Source organism: Cryptomeria japonica, unplaced genomic scaffold (genome assembly GCF_030272615.1).
Source record: "Cryptomeria japonica unplaced genomic scaffold, Sugi_1.0 HiC_scaffold_1043, whole genome shotgun sequence".
Classification (NCBI taxonomy): Eukaryota; Viridiplantae; Streptophyta; class Pinopsida; order Cupressales; family Cupressaceae; genus Cryptomeria; species Cryptomeria japonica.
Genome location: NW_026729697.1, coordinates 1 through 20,227, shown reverse-complemented (window position 1 = coordinate 20,227; position 20,227 = coordinate 1). Strand labels below are relative to the sequence as shown.

The window sequence follows — 20,227 nt, the reverse complement described above, 5'->3', positions numbered from 1 at the left end:
TATCAAAGAAAAGTTTTGGAGTACTGATTCACCCCTCCCCTCTCAGTACATTACCTTTCCATATTGGGCCTAACAAATTGATGCTGAACTTAGAATCAATTAAGAAAGACAATAGTCAAAAGTTTAAATATGGTCAACTATTGATTGGTTTGTTTTTCTACTTTCAAAATTTCATTCCAGGAATTGGTGACATACAATGGTCTAAGGACATACCACTTACAACCCAAATAAAGAATAGAATTAAGGATGTGAAGAACACATTTCTTGTTGCCATGAACAGATATTTAAATGAGTTTCCAAAGAAGATGAGAATGAGATTAAGGCTATCTAATGAAGTGGTGAAACACTTTGAAAGAGGCATTTGTTTCACTATGACCATTGACTTTTGCCTTATGGAGGTTGTTGAATTGAGAGAAGAAGAAATGGAGGAAATGAGCTATGAAGTTAGTTATGACTTACTAATCAGTTATGCCAACAACCTTTTGGCATCTCCTAAGGACACTACAAAGAAAAGATTGGGCACTTATCAAGAAAGGATTGCACCTGCTCAACCTAGTAGTGCCAAGGAGAAAAAGAAGAAAGTTGATCAGCTAGCTTCTATTACCACCGGTACGAGGGTAACTAGAAGTATTCAAATCAAGAAGGAACCAGTACCCAAGGTATATGCAAAGAAGCAGACAACAACAAAGAAGAGAGGAAGACATCTCATTCTTCAAGAAGAATATGAGGAAACTGATACTGAAAAAGAATCAAAGAAGATGAAATTGACTGGTAAGAAATCCAAACCAGTAGGAAAAATTTCAAAAAAAAGTATTCCTATTAATGCTAGATCATTCAAACCAATGAGCGATTTTGAAAGGACTATGAAAACACTAAGGAGAAAGCGGTTTGATAATGTAAAAGAACATTTTGATTCTTTTGATGAAGGTTAGAAACAAGAAAATTTTCAAGAGGTAATCAATCACTTGTGTCAATATAATCGGTTACCACAAGATATTCAAAAGGACATTTCTGATTCTTTATATTCTATTCTTGAAAATAAATGGAAGTTGATTTTAGATCAAGACCAAGAGATTATTGGTAGAGTTTTTGTTCAATATTTTTCTAAGTTGTCTCATGAGGAATTATTAGCATTTCTTGCTAAATATAAAGGACCGTTTCATTCTAAAACAAGGAGACTGGAATTATTGGATAGAAAGATTCAACCTGTTGAAGATGATACTCATAGAACTGCACAAGATATTCAGAGGATGAATGCACTATTGAAAGGCTATGATAATAAACCTAATCAGACTGAGACTGGAGCTCCACTGGAGCTAGATGTTGAAGAGTTTATTACACTAGATGTAGTCTATCCTGTCAAGAATAAGGATGACACAAGTTCTCCATTGGTCATATTCTTTCTAGATGATACTGAAGAAATTCAAGATACTGTTGACACAACTAGTAATGTCATTGAACTAGTTAAAGAAACTGAACTGCAACCTGATATTGTTGAGAAACAAATAGCAGAGGAAGCATTGGTTAATGAACCAAGTGTGGATATTTAACCACCACCGAAAAAAGATCATAATGTTGAAAGTCAACTGCCACCGGTCACTACAACCACACAGGAGAAACAAATAGAGATAGATAAAGAGAAACATGAGAAAAAGGATGAAGAGAAGAAGGTAGAAGAGAAAAAGGATGAAGAGGAGAAAGCAAAGAAGAAGGAGAAAACAATAGTTGATGATGATGATGACTCAATTAGCATAAAAGGCCCTATAGATGCAAATAATTTGAGTGCATCAGAATTGATGGAGATTGCTACTGTTATGCAATCCAAGGTTCAAAAGAAAAAGGTTGAAAGAGAAGAGAAAAGAAGCAGAGACTATACAGACTGTTGTTGACATTCTATCAGGTCTCCTACCAGAGACTGACACTGGTAATGTCTATCCCTATTGGCAAACTTGGATAGTTGGTTTCTGATGATACTAGCCAACTGAAATCACTTGAAGAGGCAGCACATGCTTTAGCTAAAAATGATTATAGGAAGAAAATGGGAGAGCAACTAATGTCAGATATTGATAAAGGCAAGATTGCTTTATCTGTGAATCAAGATCTTTTGAGAACTAGTATTGAAACTGGAGGTAAACCTTAGGGCAATATATATAAAGTTTCATTTTTCCATTCTGATTTGAAGAAAAGGCAAGAAGATACAGAAAATGAACTGGAGAGGATAAGTAATGCTTATATACCAGTATAGGATTCGGCTTTAGATTTTGGCAAATCGGTGGATGCTTTGTAAAATCTATTAGATGGTTATGTTTTTGAACAGGTTAAGCAAATCAGATCCTTGAAAGAACTAAAGAACCAGTTGATTCCAAAAGTTGAAATCCTATAGAGGGCATACAAGGATTCATAAGCGGTTTTGGCTACCCGGGAGATGAGCATAGTGGATGCAATGGAAGAATTTGCTCCACAAATTATGACAAATATTGAGATCATTGAAACATTGTTAGAAACATGGGATAATGATCTTGCACAGATGAAGATTCATTTCAGTGATATTTTCTTAAGAATTGCATTGTACACACCTTGAAAAGCTCTTATATTTATATATATGTAGTTTTTGATGACAAATTTTGATGTTATATATATGTATTTTACTTTTCAATTTGGCATTGTTGTCAAAGGGGGAGTAGAAATATGTATGTGATGTGAAAATTTTGTATGTATTGTTAAGGGGGAGTCTGTACATTTAAAAAATTTATAAGTGTGTCATCAATGCCAAAGGGGGAGATTGTTGGCTTGACGATGATTTTTGTATTGGATGACTTTATGTGTTATCATTGATGGAACATAGACACACACACACACATGTTTATATTGTCATAGTCATCGTAGTTAAGTCAAACCAGTACTACTCTGAAGTCTTCATATTGTAAACCGATATCATATGTATAGAGAAGTCTAACTGGTATGAAGGTGTCTAATTGGTATATGTTGACAACCAGGATATATAGTAAAGACAATTGGTTTTGGTCAATTCCACTGACACCAGTTTTGAGATATAGCGCAAGGAGGCGAATGGAGGCAATCGGTCTATGAGTTGGAAGAGGTTAACACTAAACCGACATCGATGTTCCAACTGGTTTCACTGATTATGTGATGGGTTATCACTGGTCATGATGAGTTATCTCTAGCCGACATTTTTGATAGTAGTTTGTGATGTGTTATGGAATATTGTCTAGATTAACTAAACCTAGGAAATTGTGTTGAGGTTCTTGAGCCAACAATTAATCTAATGTCTATAAAAAGACATTGTGATGAGTTATTTTGATATGCAAGTTACAAGTGATCTTATGAGTTAGAGTTGATCCGATTTATTGAAGGAGTTGTAGAGTATGTTGCTGATGCAGTATTGAGTGAGCAGAAAAGGATCTATACAAGAAGAATGTGCTAAATTCCTAGATCATACCACATGTTGTTTTCTAATCACTACAACAGTTAAATCCCCTAACCAAGTAAGCTCTAACAAGATTCATTGTAGAAATAATTTAACAAGGCGATTCATTAACTTGGATCTAAATCCTCCACTGAGGTTACCTTTAACCAGGTATAGTTCCTAACAGGGCTTTGGGATCTTTAATACGATTTGCTCCTAATAGAGCACTTTGTAGACCTTAACCACTCAACTACCTATTTCTGCAGATAGTTAACCTGTGAGTCTCATCCCACCGTGGTTTTTCCCAGTTGGGTTTTCCATGTATAAACACTTGTGTTATGGTGAATGTTTTACTTTTTGTGAATGCTTCTATAAAACTTTGGATTGCATGCAAATTCTTAAGTAAACTGGTCAATTGTTTTTACCAGTCTGGGTTTAAAATGTTACTATTTTTTCTATCACCGATTCACTCCCTCCTCCCAGTGCTTTATAAGTCCATCAGCAACACAACACCATCTTCTTCTCATACACATAACCTAGTGCAAGGGGGGAAAGATTAAAATATTGGTGTTTTAATCTCTATAGACCCCCCTTATTCTCCTAGAACTTATCTTAACCACCAAAACATTTGTAGAGAAGATGATGTTATGCATTTCATTCATGATCTATCTTATTTTTTTCTCAATGATTCTCTCTTATGCAAGAAGTGTTTATCCTTGAATACAACCTCTTCTTCACTTGGCAATGTATATCTATTATAAACTTACCCCTCACATTGGGTGAAAAGTGTGTCATCCTTCATCAAGAATCCCTTTCACCTAGCAATAGGGGGAAGACATATATTCTTGTTCTTCTTCCCATATTTTTGATAGAAGATGTTATGTTTGTTCAAGAAACTCCTCTTGGAGCTAGATTTATTTTGAGCAAAGATCTCTTCTCCTCCAAGGATCCTCTTTACATGTGTTGCAATATATCTCCTTTTCAACTATCTTATCCTTTCTTGTAAGATTATTCACTCTTTAGCTTAGGTTTATGAACATTGTTGCCTAAAAGGATATATCCTCACTTTTGAAGATGGATATACTTATTTCTAGCTTCCTTAAGACATCAACATAGGGCTATGTTGACATATTAAGGGGGGCATACATATCACCTTGTGTGTACTATATTTGTACTATATTTTTACAATGTCTTAAAGGGGGTGTTCATTCTTGAAACCAAAAAAAAAAAAAAATTTACACGAAATGATTCATACCTAAAGATAGACATAGAATTGATATGTCTTAGATAGGGTGCACATTCCCGAAACCAGGGCAAACAAACACTTACACAGGATGTCCTTGAAACTATCCATATGTTTGTCTTAAACAAGATTACACATTCTTGAAAGTAGAGTAGACAAACTCTTATACGAGGTGTTCCTGATACCAAACACATTTACATTTTTGTTTCATGTCTTACACATGTTGCATGATTGAAACCAAATAATTTTTTTTTTTTTTTATATGGGATACTTAACACCTGAAACCAAACATCACTTGCACAAGTGCACAAGGATGTATAGAACTAGCAAAGCACAGTTAGACTATTTCTACTCTTGTCCCCAACATGGATCACCTAGAAAAACACATCTAAAATGAGTATCCATGCTTTCTCTCTTTCTTCCCATGAGCTCATAGATTTTTTATTTGTTGTTCATGGATGATGTGTGCTCTTTCTCTTTTATATGATCACTTGTTTTCTTGAGATGGAATTTTCAAGAATGATATTAGTGGTTGACACATTTTGATATCAAGGTCTCTTCGAATAGTTGACTTTGTTAGGAACCGGAAGGCTACTGAGGGGGGGGTGAATCAGTTGTCTATGAATTTCAACCCAATAATAACTTAATCAAAATTGATACTTAATACTGGTAAACCAAACTTAATGTCGGTTAACAAATTAATAGTTAAGATCAATACCGATGAAACTTAATGCATGAAACAAAAAGAGAAACAACATCCACAACACATAACACAGAGATTTTGACATGGAAACCCTGTAAGGGGAAAAACCATGGTGGGAAATCTTACCCATAATCAGATAATACTACTGCAGATAGTATGTGTATACAAATGGGGTCTGCACATGCAGAAAGGCCAACCACCTAGAGCACGCTTCTCAAATGGGAGTCGCAATGACTATAGTAGGATGGTTAAATCCTAGAATAATGTACTGCTCAAAATAGAATCTCCAATGCTAGATTCAGTACTGATTAAGCTCTGATAAACACCTTCAAACCTTCCTTGAACCTTCTCTATGGTATGCTCATATGATATTCAATATTCACACATACCATGTTACAATACCATACCATAACCTTGCATACCATCTCTCATCTCACAAATGAGATCTTACATATATACAAAACCTAAGACCAAATGTGTAGGTCAGCTCACTAAGAATATTACAATAAAATCAATTACAAATAAGTCTTGATGTTTTGCATCATGTCGGCTCAATACATTTACAATAATATTCAATCAATAAATCATCTCCATAACGTGTCATGCTGATCTGGAATAGATAACGCATACCGGTCCATAACCTAGACCAATCTACCAGTAACAACAAATATGTCAATCCGATTAGACCAATAACCAAAACACCAAAACCAAGTATCCAAACCATGTCTTCGACATAATCAAGTGATCTCCAGATGATAACAAGTCATCATCAGTGGCGGTGAACCATATAACCTATCGGTGAACAATATACTGGTGACTGTGCATAAGTCACTGAGCTTGTTGGTGAACATAATATGTTGGTTCAACAATAAACCAGTATAACCATAGTGCCAAATCAACAATGTAGATCTCCAGAAGGATAAGTGTTTACATCAATGACAAAACTAATGCAACACATCCATAATACCAACAATCTCCTCCTTTGGCATTGATGGCAACACTAGATGGAAAAACATCTAAGTGCCAAAACAGAATGCCAAAAACCAAAAACCAACAATCTCCAGAATAGATCAATACCAAAAATCAAAATCAAAATACAAAGAGTATATATCTCTCCCCCAATGAATAATGTCTCATAGATCTCTCTCCCAAGAATGTTTTTCCATAGATCTCTTTCTCCCTTTGACATCAAATGCCAAAGAAATAAAAAAAAATACAAGAACATACAACCAACTACTCCCCCTGAGAAGTAGCTCTCCTCCATCAAAGCTGAAAAAAAGATTTATGTTAGTTTCTACTAGTTTGATGCTAATCTTCAATTGTCCAAGTCTCTACCGGTGAGGGTATTGCCTCAAGCTACTCTCTGAGATATTCAAAGGTTTCCTTAGGCAAAGGCTTTGTAAAGATATCTGCAATCTGCTCTTTAGTATTCACATAAACCAATCTTACTTCTTTTGCTTCAACATTCTCTTTCAGAAAGTTATATTTGATAGAAACATGCTTAGTCTTAGAGTGTAATACAGGATTTTTTGATATCTCAATTGCTGCTGAGTTATCGCAATAAATGATTATAGGTTCTTTGCATTTTACCTTTATGTCCTTCAACTTTTGCTTAATCCATAATACCTGAGTACAATTAGTTGCTGCTACAACATATTCTGATTTTGCTGTTGATAATGATGTACAACTTTGCTTCTTGCTTAACCATGAAATCAATATGCTACCAAGAAAGAATGCACCACCAGTGGTACTCTTTCTTTCATCCACATCCTACCCAATTTGCATCGATGTATGCACATAAATAAAAAAAATTATCTTTAGAATACCATAAACCAAGATTTGTTGTGCCTTGTAGATACCGAAAAATACTTTTTACTGTTGATTCATGATTTTCTTTAGGATTACTCTGAAATCTTGAAACAATACATACTACATTCATTATATTAGGTTTTGTTTGTGTAAAATACAATAAACCTCCAATCATAGATTTGTATCTTGTTGGATTAACAGGAGCTAGATCATCCTTCAATGTCAATTTAACAGTTGTAGTCATAGGAGTATTTATTGGTTTAGAGTTTTCCATACCAAATCTCTTCAGTAGTTCCTTTAAGTATTTTGTTTGACATATGAATATACCTTTATCAGTTTGTGAAATCTGCAATCCTAAAAATTATTTTATCTCCCCAATCATAGACATTTCAAATTCTTCCTGCATCTTGTTAGAAAAGTCCTTACACAATCTATGTTCTCCTCCAAAAATGATATCATCAGCAAAAAATTCAATAACCAAGATGTCATCGTTAGTCACTTTGAAATATAAGTTGTTGTCAGCATTACCTTTAGTGTAACCAAGCTTCAAAAGATATTTGTCCAATATAGCATACCAAGCTCTAGGAGCTTGCTTCAATCCATACAAAGCTTTCCTTAATCTACAAACCATATCTTTAACATTTTTCAATGAAAATCCATCAGGCTGTTCAATGTAAACTTCCTCTTCAAGATCACCATTCAGAAATGCACATTTTACATCCATCTGATATACTTTATAGTTCTTATGAGCTGTAAATGCAAGAAATAATCTAACTGCCTCAATTCTAGCTACCAGTGCAAAGGTTTCATTATAATCAATTCCCTCTTTCTGTGAATATCCTTTACACACTAATCTTGATTTGTTCCTAATTACCTTACCATCTTCATTAAGTTTATTTCTGAATACCCATTTAGTTCCAATTACATTTCTGTCTTTAGGCTGAGAAACTAATGTCTATGTATTGTTCTTTTCAATTTGTTCTAGTTCATCTTCCATTGCTTTTATCCATTATTCATCTTGACATGCTTCAATAACAAATGCTGGTTCAATTTGAGAAATGATTTCTCCCTAATAAAAGTAACCCAAGACATTCTAGAATAATCATCAATAATTAGCATAAAGTATCTATCTCCCTGTAGACTTCTTGTTCTTACTGGACCACACAAGTCAGTATGAATTAAATCAACATTATTGGATTTCTCATAAATACTCTTAAAAGTTATTCTAACTTGCTTTCCCATTTGACATTCCTTTCATACCGGATTATGAGGTTTCACAATCTTAGGTAAATCCCTTACTGCCTTAGTTGAACTGATCTTTACAATGCAATCAAAATTTACATGACAAAGTCTCTTATGCCATAACCAACTTTCATCAAAATGTGCAATCAAACATGTCTTATCACTATTGTTCAAATGAAAGATATTACCTTTACTCTGATTACCAGTTGCATTCTCCAATCTAGTTCTGTTCATGATTTTGCATTTACCATTCTTGAATTGTAACTGAAATCTTTTTTCAACTAATTGACCAACACTCAAAAGATTATGCTTCAAACCTTCAACATAATAAACATTGTCAGTATTGTTCTTACCATCCAAAGATATAATGCCTTTTTCCTTTGATTAAACAAGCTTTATTATTGCCAAACCTTACTAGACCTCCATTATATTCCTGAAAAGATAAGAATTTACTTTTATCACTAGTCATGTGATGTGAACATCCACTATCAATAATCCATTCATCTTTTTCTTCAATTTTAGCTATCAGGGCCTGCTCTAACAATGGAATAGTAGGTGCCAGTTGATCTTCTTTTATTGAAACAAAATCCCATCCATTGTCTGTCGGTTCTTCATCAAAATCATCAGTAACTCCTTTATCAGCATAGTAACAGGATTTATCTCTATTCTTCTTAAATCTGTATCTCTGATATTTAGGGTTAGGATTATATGTTCTTTTCACTTCTTCTCTCAATCTTGCATGTCTATCCGGACATCTAGATGCTATATGACTAACTTTATTGTAGTTAAAACATTTAAACAGTGCTTTACCTTCATACTTACTTCCAACTAGACCTTTAGGCATTTTCCTTGCAAATAGTGCTTCAAGTTCTTCCAGTTCTTCATTTTTCTTCTAATATCTTCAAGTTCTTTTTCATATAGTGCTTTCCAATCAAATTTGTCAGATGATGATGATTCTATAGATGATGATGTTCGAAAGGATAAATCCATCTTAATTGTAGCAACGGGACCAAATTCCTCAAACTCAAATGCTGAAAGTTTTCCAACCAAGGTATCTCTAGATACTGATGTATTAAGCATTGTTCTCAACTCATTAATAGCAGTTAATTTTATTTTGTATGCCGGTGGCAAAGCTCTTAAAAGTTTAGAAACAATTTCATCTTCAGTTAAGGATCCTCCACAATATTGTATTACTAAAACAATTTCATTAACTCTTTCCATAAAAAAAGAAATTCTTTCATCTTCTTCCATTTTCAAATTTTCATACCTAACCCAGTAACATTCCAGTTTTGCAATTTTGATGGTGGTATCTCCTTCATTCAATGTCTCTAATTTATCCCAAATAGATTTAGTATTAGATTGTACTGATAATCCCATGATTTTCTGATCTGATAATGGACTCAAAAGTGCTTCTCTTGCTTTGCAATCATTTTCTTGATCTTTACCCAATGTTGGTGGATTAGGTTGATTCAGAGTAGGACCAACATAACCATTCTTTGTAACTTCCCATATGTCTCTTCCAATGCAATTAAGATGTGTCTCCATTCTGATCTTCCATATACCATAGTTAGTTCCATCAAGTTTAGGATTGTCCTTCCTAAAAATATTTGTTGCCATAGGATCTCCTCAAGCTGTTAGGCTTCTGCAAAAAGAGGACTTGCTCTGATACCAATTGTTAGGAACCGGAAGGCAACTGAGAGGGGGGGTGAATCAATTGTCTATGAATTTCAACCCAATAATAGCTTAATCAAACTTGACACTTAATACTGGTAAACTAAACTTAATGTTGGTTAACAAATTAACAGTTAGTATCAATATTGGTGAAACTTAATGCATGAAACAAAAAGGGAAACAACATCCACAACACATAACACAAATATTTTGACGTGGAAACCCTGTAAGGGGAAAAACCATGGTGGGAAACCTTACCCACAATCAGATGCTACTACTACAGATAGTATGTGTATACAAATGGGGTCTGCACATGCAGAAAGGCCAACCACCTAGAGCACACTGCTCAAATGGGAGTCGCAATGACTACAGTAGGATGGTTAAATCCTAGAATAATGTACTGCTCAAAATAGCATCTCCAATGTTGGATTGAGTACTGGTTAAGCTCTAATAAACACCTTCAAAGCTTTTTTGAACCTTCTCTATGGTCTGCTCATATGATCTTCAATATTAGCACATACCATGTTACAATACCATACCATAACCTTGCATACCATCTCTCATTTCATAAATAAGATCTTACATATATACAAAACCTAAGACCAAATGTGTAGGTCGGCTCACTGAGAATATTACAATAAAATCAATTACAAATAAGTCTTGATGCAATGCATCATGTCGGCTCAATACATTTACAACAATATTCAATCAATAAATAATCTCCATAACATGTCATGCTGATCTGGAGTAGATAACGCTTACTTGTCCATAACCTAGACCAATCTGTCAGTAATAGCAAATATGTCAACCCGATTAGACCAATAACCAAAACACCAAAACCAAGTATCCAAACCATGTCTTCGACATAATCAAGTGATCTCCAAATGATAACAAGTCATCATCAATGCCGGTGAACCATATAACCTGCAGGTGAACAATATACTGGTGACTGTGCATAAGTCATTGAACTTGCCAGTGAACACAATGTGTCGGTTCAACAGTAAACCAAATAACCATAGTGCCAAATCAACAAAGTAGATCTCCAGAAGGATAAGTGTTTACATCAATGACAAAACTAATGCAACACATCCATAATACCAACAGACTTGAGGTCTTGTTTTTGGTCTTTAGCATTTGTGTTGTGTATCTTTTGCCATTTTGTCTTTGTTTTCCTTTTTTGTTTTTGTCTTGTTTTGTATGCCCTTGTATTCACTTGAGTGAGTCAAGATCCTAATATTATGGGCTCAGTTTCTCAAAATTAGTGATGTCTTATACTCCTTGTGATTATGCTCCTAATTGCTCCTCTCTTTCATCTCCTTCATCTAATTTACCATGAGCATTTGCATAGGGTCATACTCCCATTAAAGTGGGAGCTAAATGTAGCATCATAAATTGTCACCATCCCAATTTACACCTCATGTTTATGCCCCTAATTTAGCATGTTTCCTCCTCATCTTCTATCTAGGTCTTTTTTTGTGCCCAATCTCTAGTTTTGATGCCATCTACAGCCACTAATGAACTTCCTAGAGAGGTGTCCTTCTATCTAGGGCTTAATTGTGGTCCCTTTTTGAGAAGTACCAAGGTACCCATACCTAGGTCCAAGACCAGAGCACCCAGTGCCCGAGTCCCTCTTAGGTAGGCCCAATTTTGAAATGGGGCAAGGGTCCTATCTCTCCAACGCTAATTCAATTTCATGGTTTCGCATGACCGTTGGAGGTTGGCCTAATCTATAAATGACCTAGATACTCCTATATAAAGATATTTGATCAACCAAATTTCATTTATCGAACTCATATCTTCAAACAATCAATCCTTGCATCTGTGAAGCATTCATCATCAAGCATTTTCAGAGATTTTCAAGGCTACATATTCTTCATCTAACCATTGTGGAGCAAGATTACACCATTCATATACAAGCATGTGTGTGTAATTAGGGTTTTGTTGTGTTCATGCCATTTCATACAACATATCTGATTACATTTAAGAAGAAAATAATTATCATTAACAATTATAGATCTAAGGTATAACTTTCCATTATTTATTTTAATATTTGCAGTTATTCATTCAAGGTTAATTCCTAAACCAGGCTTTGACTTAGATGAAACCCAAATCCCAACAATTTCCCCTTTCTTTCTATGTGCAATAAATAAGTGCATAGTTGTAACATTGAGGATCAACTTTATTTGCAGAGACAAACATGTTCCCCTTTGGACGATGAAAAGTTTGAAGGACCAAAGCGACCGACATTCTGGTCTTGACAATTTAAGTTGACCTTTTAGGAACAAATCCGAACATTCACATATTGCTCAAATCTAGGTCCGTGGCTATGTTTGATGACTGTGGCTCACTTTTTATGCATAATTTCTTGAATATCCACACATTTCCCCTAATTTCAACATTTTCAACAAATTCAAATCAATTCAACTCAAGGGAAAGAACAGGCACATCTAAAACCCCTAGAATATGATCATAATCTTTGTCTTTTAGGCTTAGATCTATCAAATTCCTATCTTTCCCTAATGTAATTTGTCCCTAAGAAAAATTTAGCGGTTTTACTACATCTATTGGAGGAAATGCTAATTTTTCACCCATTTTGATTATATTTGTTATCATGATAGAGATTAGGAAAAACAAGGAAAAGGAAGAAATTATCTACCAAGAGAAAATTTTGAAATGGATTACAAAATTTCTACTACATTGACAAATAGAGATGAACACTTATTATCCTTCTAAATTTATCAATTAGATTTACCTACTTCACACATTAATCAATTGATTCCTATTCTATCTAGTAATTTTATTATTATATAATCCTGGTGAATAGTAATTTAAGTTTTATGTTTCCCCAAAAATGGCAACAAGATAATAGCTATTGGTCATAATAGCTTGCAATTATAAGCCTTGTAGATAAGGCATCATGGGAAGCTTGATCAAGTGTTTTCTTTCAATAATAAATCAATTTTTTTTTTAAATGATCATAAAAATATCTAAATATAATACTTCTATGAGTAACAAGGAATATACATTTTCCAATTGCTCAATTTAATATGTCTTTTCCACAATTGTTATCAATTTAATTACTCTTCTTTAAGATTTATATTTGAAATTATGATAAGTATTACTTGAAAACTAATTATAGTGTTTTATAGTTGTGATATTTCTCCTATTAGTATAAGTAGATATATTATGTTTATTACACAACCTTGATATGGACAACATGAGTTTAATTAATTATCCACCTCTTAACATATGTTAATATTAACCAATATTTTAATTATTTAATATAACATATAAAAAAATATTAATTTAAGTTCCATTAACAATATCTTCATATTTTAGCTTGATTATTATGAAAATCCAATCTTGAGAATTACTTTGAGTTATTAGAAAATTAGTTATATATTATCAATAGTCATATATTTAGGTAGTGTAATCAAATAAAATGAGGAATAGTAGTCATCTAAAACACATCAATCTTATAAGTTTCATTTCCCATAGGAAAACTCACAATTTTGTATCCTCCCATTTCACAAAATTTAATAGGAAGTTCCATGTTCAATTAAAATTGTTTTTGTTGTATTCTATTGAATGAACATTATTCATGTAAATATAATTCATTAAAATATAATTGAAAATTACATAATATGGTATTATAGTAGACATGATATTATTTACATTGATGATATCTTAATTAAAATATACATAAGTTTCTATCATTTTATTTATCAAGGTTTGGAAGTGGCCTAATATTCACAAATGTTCATGCGCTCTTGAAGGATTTTAACTCCAATATACCTGCATATATTACATTAAAAATGTGTCATTCATTTGTAATATTGTTAATTATTTAAAATAATATAATCTACAAAAAAATGCATACCTTGCAAGCATCATGATAGTGGCTTGTGGATTGGTCCCAGGGCTACCTTTGAAAATTGAATTATCCACAACCCTTATACTATCAACACCTTTCACACGAAGCCTTTTGTCAATCACAGAATCAACTTCACACCCTCCATGGTAATGCCAAAAGGTTTCTACGGTTTCTTTACAAAACTTTACCATAGCATTATTGTCTGATAGATCTTGTGGTAATTCAGATCCTATGAATTGAAGGATGTTGGAATTTTCACTACCCTTAAATGTGAATTCTTGAAGAGAAGTGGTCATGGTAAGATTTGATAGTACCTTTAGAATAAGAATACATTCTTGTTCATCAAAAGGATGAGAAAAGTAGTTATATCTTACAATGGGGTTATCCAGGGGGTTTTTACTTCTAAGACGAAGCTCGCCACTTGATAAAGGAAATGCCACCTTGGTAATAATAAGTCCTAGATTTTGATAGTTTGTGACATCTTCTTGTTGAAAATAACTAAAAGACTCAAAGTAGACTTGTGAATTATCTATGATACCCACTACTTGCACTGCACGAAATTCAAGTGGTTCAGGGGATTTTATAGTGACTGTTGTACGTGGTGGATCTTTAATTCCCTTTCCTACATTATTCAAGTCTAAAAATACAGTAATATTTAATTCTTTAAGTTGTTCAGAGGGGCCGATTCCACTTAACAAGAGAAGTTGGGGACTACCTATTGTTCCTGCTGACAAAATTACCTCACTCCATTCTGACAATTGATTGATAAACACTTGATAGGAAATCCCATCAACACTACTCATAAACTCAACACCAATAGCCTTTAACATTCCTACAAAAAATCAAAACATTATATTAGAATTCTTTATAAATAAAAATGTTATCATAAATTGACATTTTTATTTATATAAAATGATAAATGGAAAAAGGAATCTTATCAAAAAAATGAAAAAAAAAACAACCTTTTCTAAAAACTATTATAAAGAACATAATCAAAATTAACTATTAATAATATTTTTTGCAAAATAAAATAAGAAATAAAAGAAAGAAAAATTGTACCATACTAACTATTTTTAATACAAACATACATATATTGAAATTATAATAACAAATAACTTTGCTAAAAGATCCCATGTTCAACTCATACAAAAAGAAACGCCAAAGAAAGGGACATAAAGCTATCATACTACTAGAAGCCAATATATCCCATGTTCAACTCAGATAAAAATGTTTTAATAATTAAAAAAATGGCAAACCAATCAATAAAAAAAAAAAAGGAATAAATAGTTTCAATAGTTAAAAAAGAAAATATTAAATTCAAAAAAGGAACAATTAGAAAAGATAATATCAAAATCAATAAATAAAGAGAAATCTCTCTTGGCAATAGAAGCTAAAAGACCTAATGCACAACTTGGACAAAACTTCTTAATAATTAAAGAAACACTAAACACAAAAGAAATATTGTGAGGTGTACAATTAGTGAAAACTTGATATCAACTCGAAGGGACGTAAAGCTATCTTACCCCTATAAGCCAAAACATCCCATGTTTAACTAAAACAAAAGCTATTTAATAATGATAGAAATGCCAAACCCACAAAAGGGTTATCCTAACAGGTATAAAAAAAATGAATAAAAAATTTCAAAAATTCAAAAAGAAGATCAAATTCAAAAAATGAACAATTAAAAACATTAATATCAAACTCGATAAATAAAGAAAAATATCTCTTACTTGATAGTAGGAACCAAAAGATCCCATGCTCAACTGAGACAAAACTTCTTAATAATTAAAGAAATACCAAACACAAAAGAAATATTCTCACTGATACCATTAGCTAAAAGGTGATATCAACTCCAAGAAAGGGACCTAAGCTATCTTACCACTAGAAGCCAAAAGATCCCATGTTCAACTCACACAAAAACTATTTAATAATTAGAATAATCCCAAACTTATAAAAAGATCATTCTAACGATATGAAACAAAATTCGAATAAAAAATTTCAATTTTTCAAATATAAAAATATCAAATTCAAAAGATGAACAATTAAAAAAGATAATACCAAACTTGATAAATAAAGAGATATATGTCTTACTCCAGAGTAGAGTCAAAAGATCCGATGTTCAACACAGACCAAGAACGCCAAACCCAAAAGAACTACTCCGACCACTAAAAAGCTTTTATATTTAAAACAAGATAATATCAATAATAAAATATCAAATTCAAAAAAAAGATAATTAAAGGAGAAAAATATCAAATTTATAAAATAGACAATTAAAAAAGATAATATCAAATTCGATAATGCAAGCAAGATCTAGACTAGGAACCAAAAGATCCCATGTTCAACTCAGACAAACAGAAACGCCAAACCCCAAAGGACCATTCTGACCACTGAAAACACTTTTATATTCAGAACAGGATAAACAGTTTCAATAATTCAAAAAGATGACATGAAACACAGGAAAGGACAGAAAGCTATCTTGCTTGACAGTGGGAGCCAGAAGCTCTTTTGTTCAACTCAAATAGAACTTCTAGTAACCATACAAAAGCCAGACCCATCAATGGAGTCGTTCTGATCAGCAGATAATAGAGGCAACTTTAACCCAAAAAAATCAGTCCTAACCCACTGAAAGATTCGGAAAGATAAAAGAGAACCTCTGTATTAATCTACAAACTCAAACTCACCTAATATGCAGCCAATTATCTACAGATTTGGAAGCAAAGAAAACACAGGCGTACCTGATGAGGAGTCAAGGAGGATTCTGGTGGCTGTAGCATTCAAAAGAACCACAATGTTATCTGGATTTGCATATTGCAGAAGATCTGCAGAGGTGTGTCTCCTTCCATTGCTGTCAATGGTTGAAGCACTAATCTTGGTGCCCTCCAAATGATCCAGAGTATACCCATGATAAGGAAGCACTCCAGCTTCCAAAAGTGCATCCTTGAAAGCAGAATTCCAACGAGAAAGATTCTCTGGTTGGAAAACGTTCAACTTCTCCACCCATTCATACGACTCATTCACAAGTTTCTCATCCCACTCCATCTCCCGAATGAATTCAGAGCTTGCCCTACTATAGAAGGCACCATTAATGGCTGTTCCACCACCCAGAACTCTCCCCCTTACAAACTGCACTCCATCTTCTGAGACAAATCCCTGAGCAGCATACGGGAATTCACTGGGATCTCCAAGAACCTTGAAAAACCCACTAATGTCTTCGGTGTCAGGATTTCCATAGGGGGAATCTCCTCTTTCCAATAGCAAAACAGAAAAGTGCTGTGACAGAGTTGCAGCGAGAGGACACCCTGCTGTACCTCCGCCAACTACAATGTAATCATATGTTCTTGCAGCTGCCTTCTCAGCATCTACTGTCATAAACGGAAATGGGTATTCTGTAACCATCAAGCACAAAACATCCCCCATTAATGGAACACACCAAAGCCAAAAGATTGAAATTTGATTTCTTCTGGGTAATGAAAACTATTGATTTGAAAAACAAAAGACCAAAAGAATGCACTTACCCGATTTCTGGGTTGCCTCTGCCGAACTGGAGCGCAGCTGATGAGTTGAAAAAAGTAGCAGGCATGAAATCACAAAGAAGAGAATCTCCATACTCGGTACTCGATCTGATCACTCGTATAGACTTGATATTGAAATCAATCCGAGTCTCCTTATATCTTTATTTTGCTAGTCCGGGTAAGGTTTAACTCAAGTTACAGATGATCACCGGTTGGAAGATTCTCTAGTGTTAACCAATTAATATCTTGAATTCTGTGCAAGCTGGTGTACGTGAGAATTGTTGAAAGTGGTGTTATTGGCTCATAAGAGATAAAATCAAATTCGATCCTGTAGAAGACGTCATATTTAAATGTTTAATGTTTTTTAGCAAGATCGGTCAATAAAATGAAAGCAACTCATGAGGACCCACTAGGTTTATGACAAGCGCAGCAAGGATTCTCCTCTTTCTTTCCAACAAAAAAATATTTTTATATTAGGTACGTTTTATTTAATAAGTAATTTATGATAAAATATCACTTTCAAGAAATAATTAATTATATATTACTTTTATTTATTTTTTATGAAGATTAAAGTATTAGTAGATATGTTTTTATTTAATATATAAATAAAAATATCATTTTCACAAGTTATATTACAAAAAATATCATCTGTATCAATATTGACATGTTGTGATGGTTAAGTTGTGTTGTTCTTCTTGCCATCAAAGTTCCAAGACCACTAAGGTGCTATTGTTGAATGTTTAAATGGGGATGAGGTCTCCCATTTGTGACCTCACCATTTCATTGCTCTTGATCAAAGTCATTTATCCCTTTTCAAAGAATGGAAGAAAAGATAAGAAATTACCATTTGTGTAGTGATAAGGTAGATTTCATGTGATTTGATACATATGTATGGCCAATGTATTTCTAGTTGTTTGTAGACAACTTGAATCTATAATTGACGTGGCTGCATACTTTTAAGCAATAGTTTGAATACATAACTTGTTAGCAAAAATATGGTGAAACTTTACTATAATATTAATTAATTCTTTTGAAAAAAATAGAAATATAAAATTTACTCGTGAGATTATTATTTCCTTTCAAGTATTATAATCTTATAAATGTTTGTAAGGATAGAAAGATTAAAAAGGGTAAAAGGCAATTCTATGATTCAAGATGAAAATCAAATATATATATCTACCATGAAATCTTGAAATCAAGTTGGAAAATCAATTAGCAATGCTCTTGAAAACATATAACAAAATACTTAACTTGAAAAGAAATTCCAATGAATGACTTATTGTTCAAATTATTTGTAAGGATTATTAAATTTTATCTAAAGAAATGAATTGACTTGCAATTTTCTATACAATAGATGTTCCCAATGAGACTTACATGTTCAAAAGAGGAATTGATTCATAGGACACCTTTGATATTGAACCACTTTAGTAAACATGTATTACAAAAGAGTGGCAACTAATGATCTAGATATAATGATTAAATTGTCTATTTTTATTTTTGAGTTTTTTTCCAAATTGTTATCATATGCGACCAATGGTAATAATGATGTGTAAGGAGTGTTATTAATAGGGTTTTATTTCATTTACCATTAAACCTCTTGTGCATTGTATTATACTCATACAAACATATGGTATTATTTTTTATCATACACATGATGGATGGTTTACTCTTCCCTTTGGTCTCATGACCCAAACACCAATGGTATATAGCACATACATGGTATAATTTGCCTAGCTTACACAAGAGACAAATACAACCCTAGGCAAAAAGGTGAGTGAAGTCAATAAGATGATCTTATTGCACAATCAATATATTCTATTTTGGCTACATTTGAACACTATCATAGTGAAGTAGGATAAGTTAGCAACATAGTTGGCTTAGATGATGGTACTAAGGTCCATGTCATCATCCTCTAGGTATGCAATGATGTGTACATGAATTAGCAGGTAAACACCATGCAAGAAAACATGGATGTTCTAAGTATATCTAGCCAGCAACCATGAGGAGATTGGTCAACTCCATGGAATGAACTCGGTTATCCCTAGAAGAGATCATGTATGTGATCTCAATACATACTCACAATTGTACACATGATAGTGGAAGGAGTAGATAAGGAATGACCATCAACCTAAGTGACTGATTTCATCATGAATTGTTTAATTATAGAATTGGACACTTGATGTATTTTGAGCTCATGTCATGCATTTTATGCAACAATTTATTTATAAAGTCTAGCAATTTGATTGTATCTAGATCATTAATTTCACATACATTGTTGTTAGGTGTTGATACAAGTGTTTGATGATATGGATGCTTAGACATAATTTTTTTCATAGCATTTCTATATGTTTAAGGTTCATATATATGTATGTATGTCATAAAGGGTAAATATTGAATATTTCTCGAACAAAACTTTATTGGTTGTGATTTTTCCCAAGTATTAAAATTTGGGCATGACAAAAATTTGATGGTGAAAGACACCATAACCATACCAAAGATATTGCACCTATGATATTTTCTTATGTCGTGAATTTTATACCCTTTAAAATTTCATGCTTCTATTTTAGCACCTGTCTTGGTGGTTATGCCTAAACCTATTTTTATGTGCTTGTCTCATGATTGGATCTAAAATATGAGTCACCCTAACTGGTGCCTATCCCTTTGTGTAGTAAAAAAAGGGCTGGATACTAACCCCTGACACCAGAGTTATCCCAATTTAGCTTCAAATTCAAACATTTGAATGCTA

At 33.1% G+C, this 20,227-nt stretch overlaps 1 protein-coding gene across 1 annotated transcript; it reads right to left on the bottom strand.

The window, feature by feature from the left end:
* Window positions 1-13,712: 13,712 nt before the first annotated feature.
* On the bottom strand, window positions 13,713-17,665 carry LOC131873092 ((R)-mandelonitrile lyase-like). Its single transcript, XM_059216210.1, has 4 exons — window positions 17,485-17,665; window positions 16,705-17,355; window positions 13,976-14,801; window positions 13,713-13,890 (listed from the first exon to the last, which is right to left on the bottom strand). Exons 1-4 carry the CDS (start codon window positions 17,573-17,575, stop codon window positions 13,839-13,841), a joined length of 1,620 nt encoding a protein of 539 aa, XP_059072193.1. The 5' UTR covers window positions 17,576-17,665; the 3' UTR covers window positions 13,713-13,838.
* Window positions 17,666-20,227: the final 2,562 nt, after the last annotated feature.

Bases quoted from the DNA above. Each gene is read 5' to 3' on its own strand.
- LOC131873092 (XM_059216210.1), bottom strand. From the start codon at position 17,575: ATGGAGATTCTCTTCTTTGTGATTTCATGCCTGCTACTTTTTTCAACT. The intron at 17,356-17,484 runs GTAAGTGCATTC...TGATGGTTACAG, and splicing joins AGAGGCAACCCAGAAATCGG to AATACCCATTTCCGTTTATG. The intron at 13,891-13,975 runs GTATGCATTTTT...TAATATATGCAG, and splicing joins ACTATCATGATGCTTGCAAG to GTATATTGGAGTTAAAATCC.